This window comes from Rhinopithecus roxellana, chromosome 14, assembly GCF_007565055.1.
Source record: "Rhinopithecus roxellana isolate Shanxi Qingling chromosome 14, ASM756505v1, whole genome shotgun sequence".
NCBI lineage: Eukaryota > Metazoa > Chordata > Mammalia > Primates > Cercopithecidae > Rhinopithecus > Rhinopithecus roxellana.
This window is the reverse complement of record NC_044562.1, coordinates 105,704,338-105,727,405: the sequence shown is the minus strand read 5'-3', so window position 1 is coordinate 105,727,405 and position 23,068 is coordinate 105,704,338. Positions and strand designations below refer to the sequence as shown.

At 43.7% G+C, this 23,068-nt stretch overlaps 1 protein-coding gene across 5 annotated transcripts in view; it reads left to right on the top strand.

Annotated features, from left to right (window-relative positions):
* TANC1 (tetratricopeptide repeat, ankyrin repeat and coiled-coil containing 1) overlaps positions 1–23,068 on the top strand; it is a 141,146-nt gene that overhangs the window by 23,613 nt on the left and 94,465 nt on the right. For all 5 annotated transcript variants that reach the window (XM_030916559.1, XM_030916562.1, XM_030916563.1 and 2 more), the window contains exon 2: positions 20,075–20,179. In XM_030916559.1, the coding sequence (XP_030772419.1) occupies positions 20,075–20,179 (105 nt within the window). The remainder of the gene's footprint in view (positions 1–20,074; positions 20,180–23,068) is intronic.

Below are 23,068 nucleotides of genomic sequence, written 5' to 3'. Positions count from 1 at the left end.
TTTTTATTTATTTATTTTTGAGAGAGGCTCTGGTTCTGTTGCCCAGGCTGGAGTGCAGTGGCAGGATCACGGCTCACTGCAGCCTTAACCTCCCAAGTTGAAGTGATCCTGCCACCTCAGCCTCCCAAGTACCTGGGACTACAGGCACACGTCACCACACCCACCTAATTTTTGTATTTGCTGTAGAGACAGGGTTTCACCATATTACCCAGGCTGATCTGGAACTCCTGGCTCAAGCCATCTGCCTGCCTTGGTCTTTGAAAATGCTGGAATTACAGGTGTGAGCCACTGTGCCTGGCCTATTTTTTTAAATAGTGAAAAATCAGGGCTTTCTTACAGAGGTAGAAGGAGATGATAGATGCTGGGGCTGGCCTGTAGCTGTTGCTGTCTCTGCATGGGTCAGAGATGTTTACCCAGGATTTGAGACTTGGGTACTTCCTACAACTGGGTATCACTATTATCATTGGAGTGGCCAGACCCTCTTTTCTAACTAAAATCCATTTTAATGTGTTTTTTAAATTAATCTACAACAAAAATGAACTTTTTTTTTCTCATTGTACAGATCTGTGACTGTCAAATGCAGAGCTGTGTAACTACCACAATCAAGATACCAGTTCTTTCATCCCAAAATATTCCCTCCTGCTGCTCCTTTGTAGTCAACACCCAACTCCTGACAACCCCTGAACTGTTCTCCAAACCTATAGTTTTGCCTTTTCAGAATGTCACGTTTAGAATTGTATATAACCTTTTGGGTCTGGCTTATTTTACTTACCTAATGCGGTTGATTCATTCATGTTGTAGTGGGTATCAATTCTTTGCTTTTTTTTTTTTTTTTTTTTTTTTGCAGAGTAATACTGTTTCCCAAAGTGGTTCTACCATTTTACATTTCCACCAACAGTATGAGGGTTTCAGTTACTTTGCATCTTCAGCAGTTTTTATATTTTGTTTGTTTTTTAAGTTTTAGCCATCCTGAAAGATGTGCAGTGGTAGCTCATTGCTGGTGCTTTTAATGGTCTCAGTGCAACCTAGTCAGGTTGTAACTATGATCTGTAGCTAATCTTTGGACCTAATCTGATTAAACTCATAAATCCTATTAAGAGCAACAATGCTTACAGGTATTTCTCTATAGAGACGGTTGCATTCTGCATCTGTGTTCCCTGTTCTTACTCTTGATCTCCGCACCCTGATCTTGGCCCATGAGTGTAGGTAGGGGATTCGCTTTGTGTGGATGTATGCAGATGCATGCCAGAGCAGGTAGGTGTGAGGATGGGGCTGGAGAGTTTCTTTCAGGTGCTTCCTTCTGATGGTGATTTTTTTCTGTATAGGGCGAAGGGTGGAGCGTGTATGTGCGTGCATCAGAGATTTGTTGGAGAAGGCTGGGGTAGTCTTGACCTGGTCACTGTGGAGGATTGAAACAGAGAGTGCTGTTGAGTGAGACGTAGGACTGCTCTGCCTTTACCCTCTTCTGGCTGGTTAGGGAAGGGTCATGGAGCAACTTCTAATCGGTAGAACTTTTCAGGGGACTGGGACCCACGCTCCCCTCACCCCACCTCAGCCCACCTCAGCCCCCCCAACACCTCCCCACGCCTCCCTTCACAGTCCTCCCCTTACTTCCAAATCTCCTGCTCTGACAGAAATGAAATGGAATTCTGTAGTAGCCCCTGTACTGAGTAAATATTAGAGAAGATACTCCCAAATTATAGAATTTCTTAGAAGTTACTAGTTTATAGCTAATGAGTGTAATTTACTCAAGCAGAAAAAAACTTTTTCTTATTGAAATATGTATTTGTGCGCCACCTGAGTACATAGCTCTGTGCTAAACACTGTAAGAAAGCTAAACAGAGACAAAGTTATCTTCCTTCAGCTGCTTTTACTACGTTTAGGAAATGGAGTGGAACCCCCTGCCTCCCGCCTCTGAGGTCCCATTCAGTGACGCCAGTCCTCCCCCTCGCCCCCAGCCTCAGATACAGCTCAGTTGCTGCCTTGCTCCCTCCCGCTGCTGTTTTTCCCAAGTCACTTAACATCATACTCTGTTTTGTCTTCATACTTGAATTTTGAGCTTTCTTGGGCTGTGGGCAAGTCTTGCATAGCTACTGCAGACAGGCCATGCCAGTGGTTTTCAAACTTGAGTGGGAGGCTGGGTGAGGTGGCTCACACCTGTAATCCCAGCACTTTGGGAAGCTGAGGCAGGTGGATCATTTGAGGTCAGGTGTTCAAGATCAGCCTGGCCAACATAGTGAAACCCTGTCTTTACTAAAAATACAAAAATTTAGCCGAGTGTGGTGGTGCCTGTCTGTAGGAGGCTGAGGTACAAGAATCACTTGAACCTGGGAGGCAGAGGTTGCAGTGAGCTGAGATCACGCCACTGTACTCCAGCCTGGGCGACAGAATGAGATTTTGTCTCAAAACCCAAAAACAAGCCTGAGTGGGGCATGGGAATCACTTTGTGGTCTGGAGAGGGGCTGAGAATTTTCATGTCTCACAAGTCTGCAGGTGATGCTGTTGCTCTTGGTCCAGGGGCTGGTCTGAACCCACAGGGAAAGAAAATTCTCAAGGATCCTGCCTTCTTTCATGCAGTGGAGGGGTCATTTCCTGCTTGTGCAAATAACAGAAGAGCCCTGTGGCTTAAGGCCTACTTCCTGAGTTCCTTAGACAAACTCTGAAATTAACCATTTTAGGAAGATGGATCTTTCTTCCAGGGATATCTTTAAATCAAAGTTTGTGGCTGTTCAATTGTTTGTAACTCTTTGCTTAACCATTCCTTCAAACCTAAGGAAATCAGCTGCAATTTTTTTTTTTTTTTTTTTTTTTTTTGAGACTGGACCTCACTTTGTCACCCAGGCTGGCAAGTAGGTGGAACTCCAGGCACGCACCACCATGCCCAGCTAATTTTTGTATTTTTTTTGTAGAGACGGGGTTTCACCATGCTTCCCAGGCTGGTCCTGAACTCCTGGGCTCAAGTGATCCTCCCACCTCAGCCCCACAAAGTGCTGGGATTACAGGCGTGAGCCACCATGCCTAGCTGGTATTAGATTCTTTATGATACATTATAATTACTACCAGAAGTTAGAGGAAGTAAGAGCTAGAGATTTCCTCCCTGTGAGCTCACAACCAGGCATGAATGAAAATAAGCCTTAGGTGGAGTTCTGCCCATACAGATTTATTAGTAGGCTGTCACAGCACATCCACACAAGCTGCTTTATACACCTGGTGAGGCTCCGGCTTTGTCCTTTTCAGGGGTCTGCTCTGACAGCAGGTTGCATTTAGTGTTTACCTGTAGCACATGAGACAATATTTCATAGACATTGTGTCAGTGCTTTATTGCTGCCCTGAGAAACTACTACAAGCTTATGCTTATCTTAAATCTATTATCACAATTCTTTAGGATAGAAGTCCAGGCACAGCTGGCTCTCTTCTCTAGGTTTCCTGAGGCCAAAATCAAGATAGTAGCAGGGTTGTGTTCTGTTAAGGCTCAGGGGATGAACCACTTCCGGGCTCATTCAGGAGGGCAGAATTCGGTTCCATGTGGCTGTAGGATTTCTGTCCCCATTTCTTCCTTTCCTTTCCTTCTCTATCCCTTCCTTTTCCCTTCCCTTTCCCTTCCGTCCGTCTTGCTCTGTCACCCAGGTTGGAGTGCAGTGATGTGATCTCGGCTCACTGCAACCTCCAACTCCTGGGTTCAAGCAATTCTCCTGCCTCAGTCTCCCGAGTAGCTGGGATTACAGGTGCCCGCCACCATGCCCAGCTAATTTTTGTATTTTTAGTAGAGATGGGGTTTCACCATGTTGGTCAGGCTGGTCTTGAACTCCTGACCTCAGGTGATCCACCCACCTCAGCCTCCCAAAGTGCTGGGATTACAGGCGTGAGCTACTGTGCCCGGCCTGGGTCCCCATTTCTTTACTGGCTGTCAGCTGAGGATTCTTCTCAACTTCAGAGGCTGCCTGCATTCCTGTTTGTGGTTCCCTTCCTTCATCTTCAATGCCAGAAAGGTGGCTTCCTTCTCACACTTTAGTGTCTGACCCTCCCTCCTGCCTCATCTCACTTCTACTTTCGAGGGTCTGTGTGATTATAGCAAGCCTACCCAGATAATCCAGGATAATCTATTTTAAGGTCATCTAATTAGTATTCTTAATTCCATCTGCAGAGTCCCTACGTGGCTGTGCCCAGATTGTGTTTGATTCAGTAATGAGGGGATGGGAATCTTGGAGTGACATCTTTAGAATTTGTCTCACCAAAGGCAGAATTCAGGTTTTCCTGCCATTTTACATCAGGGATCTAACAATTCCTGGGAATCAGCAGCTGGATCCTGGGGCCATTTACTTATCAAACCTAGGGCACCATTCTTACCTTGAGCCTTATATTTCTGAGGCTTATTACATTCTGGCCTGCTAGATTTTTATACTTGGGTCACATACCGGCAGAGTGTTTCTGACATTTCCAGTCAGCCCTCTTACCTCAAATATCATGAATTTCACCACTGAAAATGTTCCATCAGCTGTAATACTAATTAACAAAGTCAGTAATTTAACCAATGTGAAAGCCCATTTCTGACCCAAAGTATGCTAATTAACATAACCTGCTGTTGGTTGGGGATAAGGATAGCTAGCAGACTGACTTGCAGTAGTGTCTCTTGAGTGTGGCTTTTTTATTAAAAGCTGGTGAACTGCTCTTGGAACCTGTCTTCCAGATTAAGACAACTCGTTGCCTTTAGGCAGTTGCTTACAGCCACTGGACATACATTTATATTCCAGCTTATGTTGAAGTGTTTTGAAATAAAATTCAAATGATATAGTAGACTCTTGCCATCTTAACCGAGAGCATCGAGAGAGCTCAGTCATGTCTGTGGTTCTCAGCCTTGTGCCTGGTATGCAGTGGATGTGTCACAGATATTTGTTGAGTAAATAAAATGAATTAATGCATTTCCATGCTTTCATATATAACAATTTTAATATAAGAACAGCATGGGGGGGCGGAGCAAGATGGCCGAATAGGAACAGCTCCAGTCTCCAACTCCCAGTGCGAGCGACACAGAAGACCGGTGATTTCTGCATTTTCAACTGAGGTACTGGGGTCATCTCACTAGGGCGTGCCGGACAATCGGTGCTGGTCAGCTGCTGCAGCCTGACCAGCGAGAGCTGAAGCAGGGCGAGGCATCGCCTCACCTGGAAGCGCAAGGGGGAAGGGGATCCGTTTTCCTAGCCAGGGGAACTGAGACACACAACACCTGGAAAATCGGGTAACTCCCACCCCAATACTGCGCTGTAAGCATACAGGCACACCAGGAGAATATATCCCACACCTGGCCGGGAGGGTCCCACGCCCACGAAGCCTCCCTCACTGCTAACACAGCAGTCTGCCGCGATCTATCCGCAAGGCAGCAGCGAGGCTGGGGGAGGGGCGCCCGCCATTGCTGAGGCTTAAGTAGGTAAACAAAGCCGCTGGGAAGCTCGAACTGGGTGGAGCTGACAGCAGCTCAAGGAAGCCTGCCTGTTTCTGTAGTCTCCACCTCTGGGGACAGCGCACAGCTGAAGACCAACAGAGGAAGTAGCGGGAGCCGGTGCAGACGCAAACGACTCTGTCTGACAGCTTTGGGGAGAGCCGTGGATCTCCCAACGCGGAGGTTGAGATCTGAGAACGGACAGACTGCCTGCTCAGGTGTGTCCCTGACCCCTGAGTAGCCTAGCTGGGAGAAATCCCCCACTAGGGGCAGTCTGACACCCCACACCTCACAGGGTGGAGTACACCCCTGAGAGGAAACTTCCAAAGGAAGAATCAGACAGGTACACTCGCTGTTCAGCAATATTCTATCTTCGGCAACCTCTGCTGCTGATACCCAGGCAAACAGGGTCTGGAGTGGACCTCAAGCAATCTCCAACAGACCAACAGACAGTCCTTCTGCCTGTCAGAAGGAAAACTATCAAACAGGAAGGACACCTATACCAAAACCCCATCAGTACGTCACCACCATCAAAGACCAGAGACAGATAAAACCACAAAGATGGGGAAGAAGCAGGGCATAAAAGCTGGAAATTCAAAAAATAAGAACGCATCTCCCCCTGCAAAGGAGCGCAGCCCATCGCCAGCAACGGATCAAAGCTGGTCAGAGAATGACTTGGACGAGAGGAGAGAAGAAGGCTTCAGTCCATCAAACTTTTCAGCGCTAAAGGAGGAATTACGTACCCAGCGCAAAGAAACTAAAAATCTTGAAAAAAGAGTGGAAGAATTGACAGCTAGACTAATTAATGCAGAGAAGATCATAAACGAAATGACAGAGATGAAAACCATGACACGAGAAATACGTGACAAATGCACAAGCTTCAGTAACCGACTCGATCAACTGGAAGAAAGAGTATCAGCGATTGAAGATCAAATGAATGAAATGAAGTGAGAAGAGAAACCAAAAGAAAAAAGAAGAAAAAGAAATGAGCAAAGCCTGCAAGAAGTATGGGATTACGTAAAAAGACCAAATCTACGCCTGATTGGGGTGCCTGAAAGTGAGGGGGAAAATGGTACCAAGTTGGAAAACACTCTTCAGGATATCATCCAGGAGAACTTCCCCAACCTAGTAGGGCAGGACAACATTCAAATTCAGGAAATACAGAGAACGCCACAAAGATACTCCTCCAGAAGAGCAACTCCAAGACACATAATTGCCAGATTCACCAAAGTTGAAATGAAGGAAAAAATCTTAAGGGCAGCCAGAGAGAAAGGTCGGGTTACCCACAAAGGGAAGCCCATCAGACTAACAGCAGATCTCTCAGCAGAAACTCTCCAAGCCAGAAGAGAGTGGGGGCCAATATTCAACGTTCTTAAAGAAAAGAATTTTAAACCCAGAATTTCATATCCAGCCAAATTAAGTTTCATAAGTGAAGGAGAAATAAAATCTTTACAGATAAGCAAATGCTTAGAGATTTTGTCACCACCAGGCCTGCCTTACAAGAGACCCTGAAGGAAGCCCTAAACATGGAAAGGAACAACCGGTACCAGCCATTGCAAAAACATGCCAAAATGTAAAGACCATCGAGGCTAGGAAGAAACTGCATCAACTAACGAGCAAAATAACCAGTTAATATCATAATGGCAGGATCAAGTTCACACATAACAATATTAACCTTAAATGTTAATGGACTAAATGCTCCAATTAAAAGACACAGACTGGCAAACTGGATAAAGAGTCAAGACCCATCAGTCTGCTGTATTCAGGAGACCCATCTCACATGCAGAGACATACATAGGCTCAAAATAAAGGGATGGAGGAAGATCTACCAAGCAAATGGAGAACAAAAAAAAGCAGGGGTTGCAATCCTTGTCTCTGATAAAACAGACTTTAAACCATCAAAGATCAAAAGAGACAAAGAAGGACATTACATAATGGTAAAGGGATCAATTCAACAGGAAGAGCTAACTCTCCTAAATATATATGCACCCAATACAGGAGCACCCAGATTCATAAAGCAAGTCCTTAGAGACTTACAAAGAGACTTAGACTCCCATACAATAATAATGGGAGACTTCAACACTCCACTGTCAACATTAGACAGATCAACGAGACAGAAAGTTAACAAGGATATCCAGGAATTGAACTCATCTCTGCACCAAGCAGACCTAATAGACATCTATAGAACTCTCCACCCCAAATCAACAGAATATACATTCCTCTCAGCACCACATCGCACTTATTCCAAAATTGACCACATAATTGGAAGTAAAGCACTCCTCAGCAAATGTAAAAGAACAGAAATTATAACAAACTGTCTCTCAGACCACAGTGCAATCAAACTAGAACTCAGGACTAAGAAACGCAATCAAAACCGCTCAACTACATGGAAACTGAACAACCTGCTCCTGAATGACTACTGGGTACATAACGAAATGAAAGCGGAAATAAAGATGTTCTTTGAAACCAATGAGAACAAAGATACAACATACCAGAATCTCTGGGACACATTTAAAGCAGTGTGTAGAGGGAAATTTATAGCACTAAATGCCCACAAGAGAAAGCAGGAAAGATCTAAAATTGACACTCTAACATCACAATTAAAAGAACTAGAGAGGCAAGAGCAAACACATTCAAAAGCTAGCAGAAGGCAAGAAATAACTAAGATCAGAGCCGAACTGAAGGAGATAGAGACACAAAAAACCCTCCAAAAAATCAATGAATCCAGGAGTTGGTTTTTTGAAAAGATCAACAAAATTGACAGACCGCTAGCAAGGCTAATAAAGAAGAAAAGAGAGAGGAATCAAATAGATGCAATAAAAAATGATAAAGGGGATATCACCACTGACCCCACAGAAATACAAACTACCATCAGAGAATACTATAAACGCCTCTACGCAAATCAACTAGAAAATCTAGAAGAAATGGATAATTTCCTGGACACTTACACTCTCCCAAGGCTAAACCAGGAAGAAGTTGAATCCCTGAATAGACCAATAGCAGGCTCTGAAATTGAGGCAACAATTAATAGCCTACCCACCAAGAAAAGTCCAGGACCAGATGGATTCACAGCTGAATTCTACCAGAGGTACAAGGAGGAGCTGGTACCATTCCTTCTGAAACGATTCCAATCAATAGAAAAAGAGGGAATCCTCCCTAACTCATTTTATGAGGCCAACATCATCCTGATACCAAAGCCTGGCGGAGACACAACAAAACAAGAGAATTTTAGACCAATATCCCTGATGAACATCGATGCAAAAATTCTCAATAAAATACTGGCAAACCGGATTCAGCAGCACATCAAAAAGCTTATCCACCATGATCAAGTGGGCTTCATCCCTGGGATGCAAGGCTGGTTCAACATTCGCAAATCAATAAACGTAATCCAGCATATAAACAGAACCAAAGACAAGAACCACATGATTGTCTCAATAGATGCAGAAAAGGCTTTTGACAAAATTCAACAGCCCTTCATGCTAAAAACGCTCAATAAATTCGGTATTGATGGAACGTACCTCAAAATAATAAGAGCTATTTATGACAAACCCACAGCTAATATCATACTGAATGGGCAAAAACTGGAAAAATTCCCTTTGAAAACTGGCATAAGACAGGGATGCCCTCTCTCACCACTCCTATTCAACATAGTGTTGGAAGTTCTGGCTAGGGCAATCAGGCAAGAGAAAGAAATCAAGGGTATCCAGTTAGGAAAAGAAGAAGTCAAATTGTCCCTGTTTGCAGATGACATGATTGTATATTTAGAAAACCCCATCGTCTCAGCCCAAAATCTCCTTAAGCTGATAAGCAACTTCAGCAAAGTCTCAGGATACAAAATTAATGTGCAAAAATCACAAGCATTCTTATACACCAGTAACAGACAAGCAGAGAGCCAAATCAGGAATGAACTTCCATTCACAATTGCTTCAAAGAGAATAAAATACCTAGGAATCCAGCTTACAAGGGATGTAAAGACCTCTTCAAGGAGAACTACAAACCACTGTTCAGTGAAATAAAAGAGGACACAAACAAATGGAAGAACATACCATGCTCATGGATAGGAAGAATCAATATCGTGAAAATGGCCATACTCCCCAAGGTTATTTATAGATTCAATGCCATCCCCATCAAGCTACCAATGAGTTTCTTCACAGAATTGGAAAAAACTGCTTTAAAGTTCATATGGAACCAAAAAAGAGCCCGCATTGCCAAGACAATCCTAAGTCAAAAGGACAAAGCTGGAGGCGTCACGCTACCTGACTTCAAACTATACTACAAGGCTACAGTAACCAAAACAGCATGGTACTGGTACCAAAACAGAGATATAGACCAATGGAACAGAACAGAGTCCTCAGAAATAATACCGCACATCTACAGCCATCTGAGCTTTGACAAACCTGAGAGAAACAAGAAATGGGGAAAGGATTCCCTATTTAATAAATGGTGCTGGGAAAATTGGCTAGCCATAAGTAGAAAGCTGAAACTGGATCCTTTCCTTACGCCCTTTTACGAAGATTAATTCAAGATGGATTAGAGACTTAAATGTTAGACCTAATACCATAAAAACCCTAGAAGAAAATCTAGGTAGTACCATTCAGGACATAGGCATGGGCAAGGACTTCATGTCTAAAACACCAAAAGCAACGGCAGCAAAAGCCAAAATTGACAAATGGGATCTAATTAAACTAAAGAGCTTTTGCACAGCAAAAGAAACTACCATCAGAGTGAACAGGCAACCTACAGAATGGGAGACAATTTTTGCAACCTACTCATCTGACAAAGGGCTAATATCCAGAATCTACAAAGAACTCAAACAAATATACGAGAAAAAAACAAACAACCCCATCAAAAAGTGGGCAAAGGATATGAACAGACATTTCTCAAAAGAAGACATTCATACAGCCAACAGACACATGAAAAAATGCTCATCATCACTCGCCATCAGAGAAATGCAAATCAAAACCACAATGAGATACCATCTCACACCAGTTAGAATGGCAATCATTAAGAAGTCAGGAAACAACAGGTGTTGGAGAGGATGTGGAGAAATAGGAAGACTTTTACACTGTTGGTGGGATTGTAAACTAGTTCAACCATTATGGAAAACAGTATGGCAATTCCTCAAGGATCTAGAACTAGATGTACCATATGACCCAGCCATCCCACTACTGGGTATATACCCAAAGGATTATAAATTATTCTACTACAAAGACACATGCACACGTATGTTTATTGTGGCACTATTCACAATAGCAAAGACTTGGAATCAACCCAAATGTCCATCTGTGACAGACTGGATTAAGAAAATGTGGCACATATACACCATGGAATACTATGCAGCCATAAAAAAGGATGAGTTTGCGTCCTTTGTAGGGACATGGATGCAGCTGGAAACCATCATTCTCAGCAAACTATCACAAGAACAGAAAACCGAACACCGCATGTTCTCACTCATAGGTGGGAACTGAACAATGAGATCACCTGGACTCGGGAAGGGGAACATCACGCACTGGGGCCTATCATGGGGAGGGGGGAGGGGGAAGGAGGGAGGGATTGCATTGGGGAGTTATACATGATATAAATGATGAATTGATGGGTGCTGACGAGTTGATGGGTGCAGCACACCAACATGGCACAAGTATACATATGTAACAAACCTGCACGTTATGCACATGTACCCTAGAACTTAAAGTATAATAAAAAAAAAAAAAAAAAAAAAAAAGAACAGCATGACAGATTGCATTGGAAAAAAGCGGAAATATTATTCAAGTTACTTTGTTGTACTAGGAGCTTATTGTACTCATGATACTATAAACATGTAGACTACAAACTGGGACTTGAAAGTGTTAACATTTATTTTAATGATGCCTTATTGAAAGGAGCATGGCTACAAAAAAAAATCCCATCAAAAAGTGGACGAAGGACGTGAAGAGACAGTTCTCAAAAGAAAACATTTACGTGGCCAACAAACATAAAAACACTCAACATCACTGATCATTAGAGAAAGGCAAATCAGAACCACAATGAGATACCATCTCATGTCAGTCAGAATGGCGATTATTAAAAAGCCAAGAAACAGATGCTGGTGAGGCTGCGGAGGAACAAGAACTCTTTTACACTGTTGCTGGGAATGTAAATTAGTTGAACTATTGTGGAAGACAGTGTGGCAATTCCTCAAGGATCTAGAACCAGAAATACCATTTGACCCAGCAATTCCATTACTAGGTATATACGCAAAAGAATATAAATCATTCTGTAAAGACATATGCACACATATGTTTATTGTGGCACTATTCACAATAGTAAAGATGTGGAATCAACCCAAATGCCCATCAATGATAAACTAGATAAAGAAAGTGTAGTTCATATACGCCATGGAATACTATGCAGCCACAAAAAGGAACAGGATCATGTCCTTTACAGGTACATGGATGTAGTAATGAGAACACATGGAGACATGGAGAACAACAACACATACCGGGGCTTGTCGGGACACAGGAGGGAGAGAGAACATCAGGATAAATAGCTAATGCATGCAGGGCTTAATACCTAGGTGATGGGTTGATAGGTGCAGCAAACCACCATTGCCATGTTTACCTGTGTAATAAACTTGTACATTTTGCACATGTATCCTGGAACTTAAAATACAATTTGGAAAAAAGGAGCATGGCTCCATTTTGATACACTGTTTTCCTACTAGATTGTGATCATTTACATCCTCACAATGTCTTAGGCATTGCACCGATGAATAAAGGCTGTCCGCCCTTTCCCAGTGGATCCTTGCAGATGAGGTATTTGAAATAAATAAAAGGAGGCATATTAAGAGTGGTATCAGGTGACTTTGTATTCTCACCATCAGCAGGTGACACTTTTTTTCTCTTGCCTTCTGTTTTTTTCTTCCCTCGAATTGCAGTCTGAATTTCCCTAGATCTCACTTGTCTTTGGATTAGGATGAGGTCCCAGTAGTAGTAACTCAAATTGCACTGATGTGTTGCCACTACCTTTTTATACAAGGCCCCAGGCCCCTGTAAAAGTGTTCCTGGATGCTTCTGGAAGTACCCAGAGGGTGTCTGCTGGGACAGCTGGTGCACTTCTCTTTCCAGGTGCCTTGTCCTTCATCCACACCCTGTACCCCGGGAGTTGTGGGGGGCCTGGTGCTGCCTTTTGTCATTCCCTGGAGGAGAGCTGTCAGCAGTTTAGTTATTTAATCCCCTTCTGCCTCTCATGGGAGATATCCAAGGGATGGATGCCAGGCTGTGTTTGAAATTGCCCTCCTCTTTGGCCAAGGTTTTCCACCTTGGTCAGTTCATTTTCTGTCTCCTTCCCCCAGGGTGAATCTTCCCAAGAAGCTCTTACCCTGTAAGATGGTGTCTTTGGGCAGTGCCTTCCGTCCCCCAGTCGTGCCTCAACTCAGGCAAGGGACAAAACCACAGGGAGTCAGCCGATGTTCCTATTACAAAGATTCCTTTTATGCCACAGACTTGGGTAGGCCAAGTCATCTTTCTTCAGTCCCTAAGTGCATGTCGCTTCATTCTCCTCCCTCACCAAGCACTCTTTTGTTCTTGGGGGGGCGGTGCGGGTACTAGAGGAAGAGGGGTCACACTTTTGAAGCTCTGTCTGGTTGTCTTGCTCTTTAAAATCCAAGACTCATCTGGTAGTTTACCACAGTTTGCCATTAGGAATTGGCTATTAATTGGCTATTTAATGCCATTTGCCTTAGTGATAAAGGTTCCCCCTGCCCCCGAAATATTCTCTTACTCTTCTCTTTATTTTCCTCATCTTGTGAAATTTCCCACTGTGGAATGAAAACCTAGATCAGATAAAATAGGCAGGAACCTTTACTGTGAAAGTTCAGGATGCTAAAAAATCCCTGAAATGATTGATAACACACAGTGTCACTTTTCACAGTCTCCAGATACCATGAAAAATGTAAGATCTACTTTAAATGTAGTAAGTAGCCTCAGGCGTTCTGTGTCCCAAATATTGCTTTCATATAAATATATAATTATCTTTAACTGAAACACTCAGAAATGAGAAGTAATCCCTGCCCTTCTCCCTTTCACTGCCTCGAGATAAAGCTGGGTTTAGTTTATTTCTTCCATCCCTTTAAAAAAATACTCGTTATGTGGCAGTTTCTAAGCAGCAAAATAGTCAGCTGTGTGATTAAAATGTCAAAAAGCAGGAAAACTGGCCGCTGGGAAAGTCTATTTGGAGATTTATATAAAGGCAGAATTCTGAATGGGGGGAGTGCTGTACCTTCTGGGCTTCTGAGTGGAGTGATTAAGGGAGGGTTCTGACCACATCCTTCTAGACTGACACAGGCCCTGCTACACAATTAAAGAAGCTGACAGGTGCTTGGGTTTTGAGGTTTTGTTTTTTTGTTTATTTTTTTTTTTGTTTTTTCTTTCTTTTGCAAGCTGCATACTTGGTACCTATGAGTTTATGGCTGTTTAACATATTTTTGACACTTTGTTGTTTTTAATTTTAAGGGTCTTTTATAGCTTTGAGATCTACCTTCCCCTGTATCACATAGTATAGATTGTGAGGGGAGGGGCAGTGGCTTGGGGAAACTGGAATGAGGAGAAGGATCTAGAGTTCAGATGAAGTAGCTTTAATTTATGATGGAGGATAATGCCCGTTTATCTTCAATCTTGTAAACTGAACACGTTGGTGCTCCATTCACACCAAGTGGGTGCACCCCACTTAAACCTGACCACTGGAGTGGGTGGTGAACAGTGGTCTTCCCTAGAGACCCCGTTCATGCTACCAAAGTGTCATCTGTGGTCCCAGCCCACACCTTGAACATCAGAATCTGCATTTGAAGCCTGGGCACATTACAGCTGGAAAAGCAGCAGCAACAGGATACCAGTGCCAGGGGTGGCGGGGGACTGGGAGCCCTGCCCTGGAGACGTGTCAGCTCCTAGAGGACTGGTTGTCAGCTAATACCTGGTGGTCTTTCCTTGTTCTTGTTGTTTATGTTTTTATCCACAGACAAGTCTTGTCTTGTTTTTAAGAGCCTCCTGCCTTAAAACATACCCAGTAGCTGGAATATCATGCTTTCTGGGTAGTTATTATGTAGTATTACATTCTGGTTAATTTGGGGGGATTCACCTTATAACACTTGGTTTAACTAAAGGGAGAAGTTAAAAGTAGCTTATGCTTGAGTATTTTGTTTTAAACAAAAAGTTGTGAGGGGAAAGGTGCTGGGCAGTAGTTTTCCCCGAGTAGGGGTTTGGGGAGATGGATTTTTCAGTCTAGATCTCTGTTGATAAGGACTGTGGCCGCTTTATGTGGGGGAGTGTTCCATATAGATGGCACAGCGATTAGTGTCATTGTGGTTTAATAGGTGGTCATGTGAGATCAGTGCTTGGTGACTGTGGTGGCTCTTGACCGTGTGGCCTGCAACTATTCTGTAGCCACAGCCTGTTTAGCTGCCCACATCATGGGCTCCAAGTGTCCCTTGTCCCAGTAGCCTTTTGTGTAATAGAGGCAGTATTGCTTTTCTTTCTGTAGGGCGTTTCTTCTTTTCTCTCATTCCCTAGTTTGTTTTTTAAAGAAACAGGGTTGGCACAATCATAGTTCATTGCAGCCTCAAACTCCTGGGTTCAAGCAATCCTCCCAAGTAGCTGGGACTACAGGCGTGCACCACCGTGCCCAGCTCAGAGTTCCTTTCTTAACCTGTGTCAGTCGCTGTCTTTCAGGGTAGGTCTTTCCTCACCTGCCTGGTGATCCTTGGCTCCTTATTTGTATATAAGGTGCTAAAAGCTGATTGAAAGGGGTATGTTGAGGGCAAGCTGTGCTGCAGCGTGATGGTCAGGGATCTACCTTTCTTGGGGTAGAGGGGTCCTCACCTGTGACTATCTTTAGGTCTTCTTCTCTTGATAAGCTTCTCCAGAGAGGAATCCTCCCATCTCTTCCTGCCGTGGCCTGTAAGCTTTGCTGTCAGATCTCATAACTGGGGGCTGGGGGTAGGGGAGATACATCTCGGGCCCATCAGTCTGCATATAGAATTTTTCTTAACCTACTTTTTCCTTAGCAGTTACAAGTTTAAAAAAAAAAAAAGAAAAGAGCACTCATGAGTTTAGCTCTTGAATCGCTCTCCATGTTCTTAGAATTGAGCCTTTTTCCAGAGAATAAACTTGGCCTCCAGGATGAGGGAGTGGAGGGGATGCTCCAGGCTTAAGAAATGCTGGGGTGGGGGGTCTCACTTTTCCTTCAGTAGTTATCAACCAGCCGAGCTACGGGATGTCACCCGTGCCCCTGCCTTCCGACGGGCCTGCTGTCACCAAGGTTCTGGCCTGGACTGAGTGCTCATCACTCCCCCTCACCCCCACCCCCACTCAACACTAACCTTTATGCTCTGCCTGCTCCACTGCTCCTTGGCAGTCTGTTTCCTACATTCAGAGGCTTGGTTTCTGGCCAGTGGCTCTTTCTCCTTTCCTCACTGGTCTCTCTTTAATCTTTTTGCTATAACTTTAATGTTGTTTTGAGAGTGAGTGGAGGCAAACACATATCATCTGTTCTGTTCAATGCAAAGTATGCACAAATTCTCTAATGAGTGATTGTGGGGGGACAATAAAACCTATGGCTATAAATTCATCTTGTTTTATAGCATTTGAGGTTCAGCTGTTTGTGAAAAGCAATTTAAATACAAGGATCATGCAGGAGAACAGTGTTTATATTCACTTAACATTTCCTCTAGTAAAAGGGAAGATCAGAGACAAGTAGGATGCATAAATGATTTGCTGCCTCTGCAGCCAGCGTCCATGGATGTTGATGACTGGGTGGTGGAAGTTCGCAGTGCCTGGGCTTTTTCTAGAATTGCATGTTTAATCCAGATTTCATAGTTGTAGAAGTGATTCAGTGCATGGGCTTCAAAACTGCATAGACCAGGGTGTGAATTCTTTCTTGCTTTGTCATGTGTGGGCCAGGTCCAGATGAGAACTTATTTGAACCTCAGTTTCCTGACCTAAAATGAAGGAAATTGTACTTTTCTCCCAAAGTTGTTAGGAATGAGTGAATTAATATATGTGCATGCTTTGCCTTGTGTGACCACTGAATATATGTTTTACTTACTTTGGTATATTCTAGGTCTCCTTTCGTATGTGACGTTCCTGTGATTTACTGTGCCTGGGAACCAGGTGGGCCTGGTCTTTGTGTGTGGATTTTCCCCTTTCAGCAAGAGGTTCCTTCACTCACCTCTAGGGTCTGGGACATAGTAAGGCCTGAGTTAGGGGACATGAGGAGGGAGGGGTACAGTTTTGTTTTGTTTTGTTTTGTTTTGTTTTGTTTTGTTTTGTTTTGTTTTGTTTGAGACAGAGTCTCACTCTATCGCCCAGGCTGGAGTGCAGTGGCGTGATCTCAGCTCACTGCAACCTCTGTCTCCCAGGTTCAAGCGATTCTCATACCTCAGCTTCCCAAGTAGCTGGGACTACAGGCGCACGCCACCATGCCCAAATAATTTTTTTTTTTTTTTTTAAGTAGAGATGGTGTTTCACTATGTTACCGGAGCTCGTGAGGCAGTCCGCCCACCCCGGCCTCCCAAAGTGCTGGGATTACAGGTGTGAGCCACCGTGCCAGGCCTGGGTACAGTATTTGAACCTAGGTCTGCCCAACTCACGAGTCCCTGCGTTGAGCATCCTGGCTCCTCAGGGTTGAGTCTTTCTATGAGTGAGGGATTGGATCTGAATAGAACCGTTCCAAGACGATTAAGCAGGCAGGCACGTGGATGCTTTCTGAAGGCTCTGGGTGACACTGGGTTCCAGGATCCAGACATTTACAATAACCATCATACATTAATGAAATAGCCCACATTTTAAGAAAGTGCTTACTATTAGAGAATATTTTTGAAGACTCTATTGGGTAGGTAGATTGGAGCCTGGAAATAGATCTCTTTAGATTTGCTGTTACTGAAGAGTTAAGGGGAGCAGAAATACAGGCACTTGTTGAACAGTGGCCATGCCTTCTCATTGGGCAAATCATCAGGCAATAATAACAAAGAGATTTACCACCTCAGGTCCTTCAAATGGATGAGGACAGATGAAGGGAAAAGATGTCAGCAGTTTATTTTACCTTAGGGAGTAAGTGGCAAACCAGAAGTGTATATGGGTTCTTGTCTTTGAGTTCTTATCTTTGTTCTGGTTCCTTTTTTTCTTTTCTTTTTTCTTTGAGAGAGAGTCTTGCTCTGTCACCTTGGCTGGAGTGCAGTGGTGCAGTCATGGCTTACTGCAGCCTCCAACTCCTGGGCTCACGAGACCCTCCTACCTCAGCCTCCTGAGTAGCTGGGACTACAGGCAAATGCCACCATGCCCAGCTAATTGATTCAATTTGTATCTGCCCTATTCAGGCCCTTCTTTCTAGTTTATGTCTCTTACACAGCAAGTAGTTTAGCTCCACCCCCAAACCCCCACAAGTCTTTTTCACTATGCATATTTATATGTGGATATATATATATATGTGGTAGATAAAGTCTGGATACTGTTGAATAGCCTACATCCCACACTTAGATTGCAATTATATGTTCCTTTCCCCCATAACCATTCCATTTTAATCTTTGTAAAAGTTCCCTTTATGACAGGGTTAAATTATGAAGACTGCCATGTGATTAAATACTACATGAATCATTTAAAAGGGATGGTTCCTAAAGTTTGAAACACCGTTCTTATTTGTAAAGTAGTATTAGCTTATTTGATAACAGCCTAGTTTAAGATGTAGTATACCCATGTAGCTGGCTAGGAATTAGATTATTTTTATAGTAGTATAAATGCTTTTGCAATATGCCTTTAGATGGCAGCATCTCTCACCGTAAACCATCATTTGAACAGAATTTCTTAGATGCAGAAGGCATTTGAGACAGAAGGATGGTCTGTCTGCATCACCCCATCATGATGCAGTGGTGGAACTGGGCCCCTGGCACTGTCAGGGCTATGGCCCAGGGCTAAGAAGAGGGGAGAGTTGTAGATTCCCGCCTGCATGTCTTCCACTACCCCTTCTCTTACTGATGTAAAATGTTTCCTATCTCTGTGGTCTTGCTAAAAGCCACTTTAAGGCAACCAAGGAACACAAGAATCAAGGGAGTGATTTTGGACCAAAATGTAACAAAAAGGCAGTATTTTCTTTATTTTGAGACATGATTTCACCCTGTTGCCCAGGCTAGAATGCAGTGTTGTGATCTTGGCTCACTGCAACCTTTACCTCCTGGGCTCAAGTGATCCTCCCACCTCAGCCTCCTGAGTAGCTTGGACTTCAGGCACACATCACTATGCCGAGCTAACTTTGTTTATTTTTTATAGAGACAAGGTCTTCACTGTGTTGCCCAGGCTTGTCTCAAACTCCTGGGCTCAAGTGATCCTTCTGTGTTGGCCTTAGTGCAAGAATTACACGTGTGAGCCACCATGCCTAGCCTTTTAATTTTTTTTAAGCAGTTTTGTTTAGGTATAATTCACATCCATACAGTTCACCCATTTAAAGCATACAGTAGACTAATTTTAAATATATTCATAGAGTTGTACAGCCGTCCCTACGACCTAATTTTAGAACATTTGTTTACTCTAGAAAGAAGTCACATATCCGTTACCGTTACCCCACAGGCCTGCATAGCCTGCATAACCCCCAGCCCCTGGTAACCATTTATACTTTCTGAAAGATTTGGCTATTCTAGGCATGACATATGAATGGAATCATGTAGATCCTTTGTGACTGGCTTCTTTCACTTAGCAGAATGTTTTCAAGCTTCATCCATGTTGTAGCATGAATCAATACTTCATTCCTTTCTACTGCCCAATAATATTCCATTGTGTGGGCAAAGCACATTTTGTTGTCGTCATTTGACGTACCTTTAGCTAGTACAAATGGCATTACTATGAGCATTTGGGTACAAGTTTTTGTGTGAACATATATTCCCGTAGGAGTAGAACTGCAGGGCCATGTAGTAACTCTGCCCTTAACCTTCTGAACAACTGCCAAACTGTTTTCCAAAACGGCTGCATCATTGCATGTGAGGGTTCCATCCAGTTTTACTAAGAATTCTGGATTTTCTGATGATAAGCCGGGACTGCGGGAACAGGAGGTGGGAGATAAGCCTGTCGGTCTCTCCTATGTCTGACCAGCTGACTGGCTGCTGTGCCCCGCACAGTTACTGTGCGTCACTAGCTAGATAAGATACCTGCAGAGCATGTTGCTGTTACAGGCCGGCTGTTTGTAATCTTGCCTCCCGACTTTAGAGATACCAAGCAACCAAATCATCTTTGTCCCATCCTTGTGCCAGTTAGAGGAAAATCATAAAACCCTTCGTCACAAGCCGTCCAGGTTTGAACATGTCAGAATCACCCACTTGACCAGCGAAGACAGCTGTAGTGACTTCACAGCAAGAGAGCAGCTTTTGTTTTTGTTAGGGTTTACATTCTCGAATCTGAGCTTACCCTTTTCTTCTTTGGCAGGCCAGACTGGACGCTCCCTCGCTTGTACTGAAATTACGTGTGTGTGTGTGTGTGTGTGTGTGTGTGTGTTTAAGGGAGGGGAAGGGACTGGCTCTTCCTCTAGGCATATTTGGGTCCTGGTAAGGACACACACTGAACATTCCAAGGCTTTGTTTGCATCTGGAAAACATTAGCCACACTCAGATCTTTCCCACTACAGGTCCCGTCAGGAAGCCCAAGTATGTGGAAAGCCCCAGAGTGCCTGGAGATGCAGTTATAACGCCATTCAGAGAAGTATCCAAGCCAACAGAGCCTGATGAGCATGGTAAGAACATGTTTTCAGTGATTTCCTCCCCCCCCACCAAAGATTTTATACAATGACACTTCATTTCTGAATGAAACTTGAGTGCCCTTGCTGTACTGCTTTGCTGAGAATGTATTTGGGAGCTATTTTCCCCTCCGGCAGTTACGGAGATCTGTTTAGCTAATGCACATTCTTGGAAATTGTATACCTGGTATAGAAAAGTGGGTACATATGCATTATTTAAGGATTGAGTCTTACTTTCTCTGAATTTTGACTTACCAGGTCTTGGAGGATAGGAAGCATCACCCAGTGGATTGCTTCCAAGATTTTGTTTTGTTTTTAATATTCTACTGCTTGAGAAAATTCAACAACAGGCTTTGGCTGAAAAGCTGAAACTTTAACTGGACAAAGCATGTAATTGCTAGCTTTAAAAAAAGCATTTGGTGGCCGGGCGCGGTGGCTCAAGCCTGTAATCCCAGCACTTTGGGAGGCCGAGGCGGGCGGATCATGAGGTCAGGAGATCGAGACCCTCCTGGCTAACACGGTGCAACCCCGTCTCTACTAAAAATACAAAAAACTAGCCGGGCGCGGTGGCGGGCGCCTGTAGTCCCAGCTACTCGGAGGCTGAGGCGGGAGAATGGCGGGAACCCAGGAGGCGGAGCTTGCAGTGAGCCGAGATCGCGCCACTGCACTCCAGCCTGGGCGACACAGCGAGACTCCGTCTCAAAAAAAAAAAAAAAACCATTTGGTGTCTTTTGAAGGCTACTTTTTTTTTTAACATGTAAAGTTTTTCTTTAGGGGATGTTGAAGTAGGAGTAAAAAAAAATCCAAATTGATGGGAATCTTTTTAAAGATATTTTGTATGTGTATATATTTTATACCTGGAAATATGTGTGACATTACAAATTTGTAGCATTTAACAGATGTATTCATAGTTGTTTATTTTTAAAAATCAATTCAAGAATTTACCTGTTTGTTCCTTGCTGGGGAGTCCTCAACTCACATCTCTCTTGCCTTTAATTTGGGTGTTTTGAATTTCTACGCTGTTTTTCTGCAGAAACATGGGACTAGGAATCTTGTTGTATGTAAAGGGGCTTGCTTTATCCTCAGTGTGGACACAAGTTTATGTAGCAATGCTGAAAGAGAACTTGGGAAAGAGAACTCAACCATATTTTTACTTTGGCATATCTGGCACCCTCCTCTGCCTAATTGTGGGTGGTAGGAGATACAGACCCTTTATATTCTAACTCCTGTGTGTGCCTTTTGTGTTGCTGGTGCTGTATGGCAGGGAGTGGGTAATAAGTAGGACATGGAAGGACAATATACTGGAGTGGTGGTAAAAAAAAATATATATATATATATAGCTAAAAATGAGCTGTGAGGAAGAATCAGCAAAAGCCGAAAATTGGGAAGGGAAGGGGAGTTTGGAACATGGGGAAGAGATGGGGCTAGGCACTGGGCACTCTGGGCAGGCAAGAGGTGCTATTGCAGGTGCCCTGGCATGAGAAATGCCACCCTCTTTCTTTCTGTCCAGGCACTCATTGTGTGGTTGAGGGAAGAGGATTTGAGCTGAGGATTTGCACACACCAAATGTTGGTGAAGGTGGAGATTTCACAGTGAGATCTGGTTAGGACAGCCAGCTGCTGGTACATGAGGCCTCTCTTGATTGTGCATTCACTTGGGCAGGTGGTCTGTTCTCTGTCTCCTTGGTGTCCTGAAAGGAAAGTAAAATCTGTCTGTCTGTAGTGAATATCAGTCATCAAATGTCTAAGCTGTCTGCCTGGCTCAGATTAAGCCTGCTACCTACCCCTTCCCTTCTTTCCCACCCACCAAAGCCTTTGTAGCCCTGGTCAATTATGCCCCTGGCATTTTGGCTGGCCTAGACTCCATTATGTAACCTCTTCCTCCCTGGCTGGGAGTATCGTTGAGGTTCTGTACAGGGATTGGGACCTCCTCCTCCTCCTGGTGTGGGAATAGGGGGAGAAAATTTGGATTTTTATTAGGCAATGAAAGGTTGTAAATAGTTCCCATTGTTAACTTTTCTCCCTTGCTCAAGGCAGGATTGGCCACCTTTCTTGGCAAAAGGAAGTGTTCTTATGCTTGGCTGTGGGCTGAGCTAAATTTCAAATGCAGCAATTGGTCTTGCTGGAGTGGCCTGAAGTTTGCATGTGTGCTCACTCCTGAGACCTGAGCTCTCTGATTTGGCATCTTGAGTCTCCATGGGGACCAAAATTATGAGATCTGTGGGCTGCAAATACAGGACCAGACATTTGGGTTTTGCCTGAAATTAAGAAGCAGGATATGTTTTCATTTTTGTTAGGTGTCTCGGGAGCAGGTGTAGTTGATGTCTGTGGGTGCGTGGTCTTGCCTGAAGATAGCCATGATGTTGGTGGAAGCCGCAGCAGGGTGAGCTTTCTCTTGGTTGATGAGGAGAGGTGGCTGCCTAACAAAGTCGAACAGGACAATTAGTATAGATTGGTGTGTTTTGTAATCCACATGGAGTCCCTTAAATTTCAGTGGGGTTAATTAAGTCTGCCTTATCAAAGTGTAAATTTTATCCAGATCACCGAACCCAAAGGAAACAACAGAGCCAACTAAAACTTATTGAGTTTGAGTGTTAAACCGGGTGTGTGCAGATGCATGATGGGTAAACCCTCATTTTTAGGGTTTAATATCAGCATCATCACTTAAGTTTTACTTTAAAATGTGGTCTTCTGTTATCCGTATTTTCTTTGGACATTCTTGTTTAAATCTCTAAGACACTTTTCTGGGTGCTGTCAATAATAGCATGCCAGTATTCACCAGACTAACAGACTCCACTGAAAAGGCTCCTTGTGAAGTGCTTTTGAAATTTCCGTGGACTCCTGAAATATCAAGTTAATCCTAAATGCTCGAAATACTCTTTCCTGC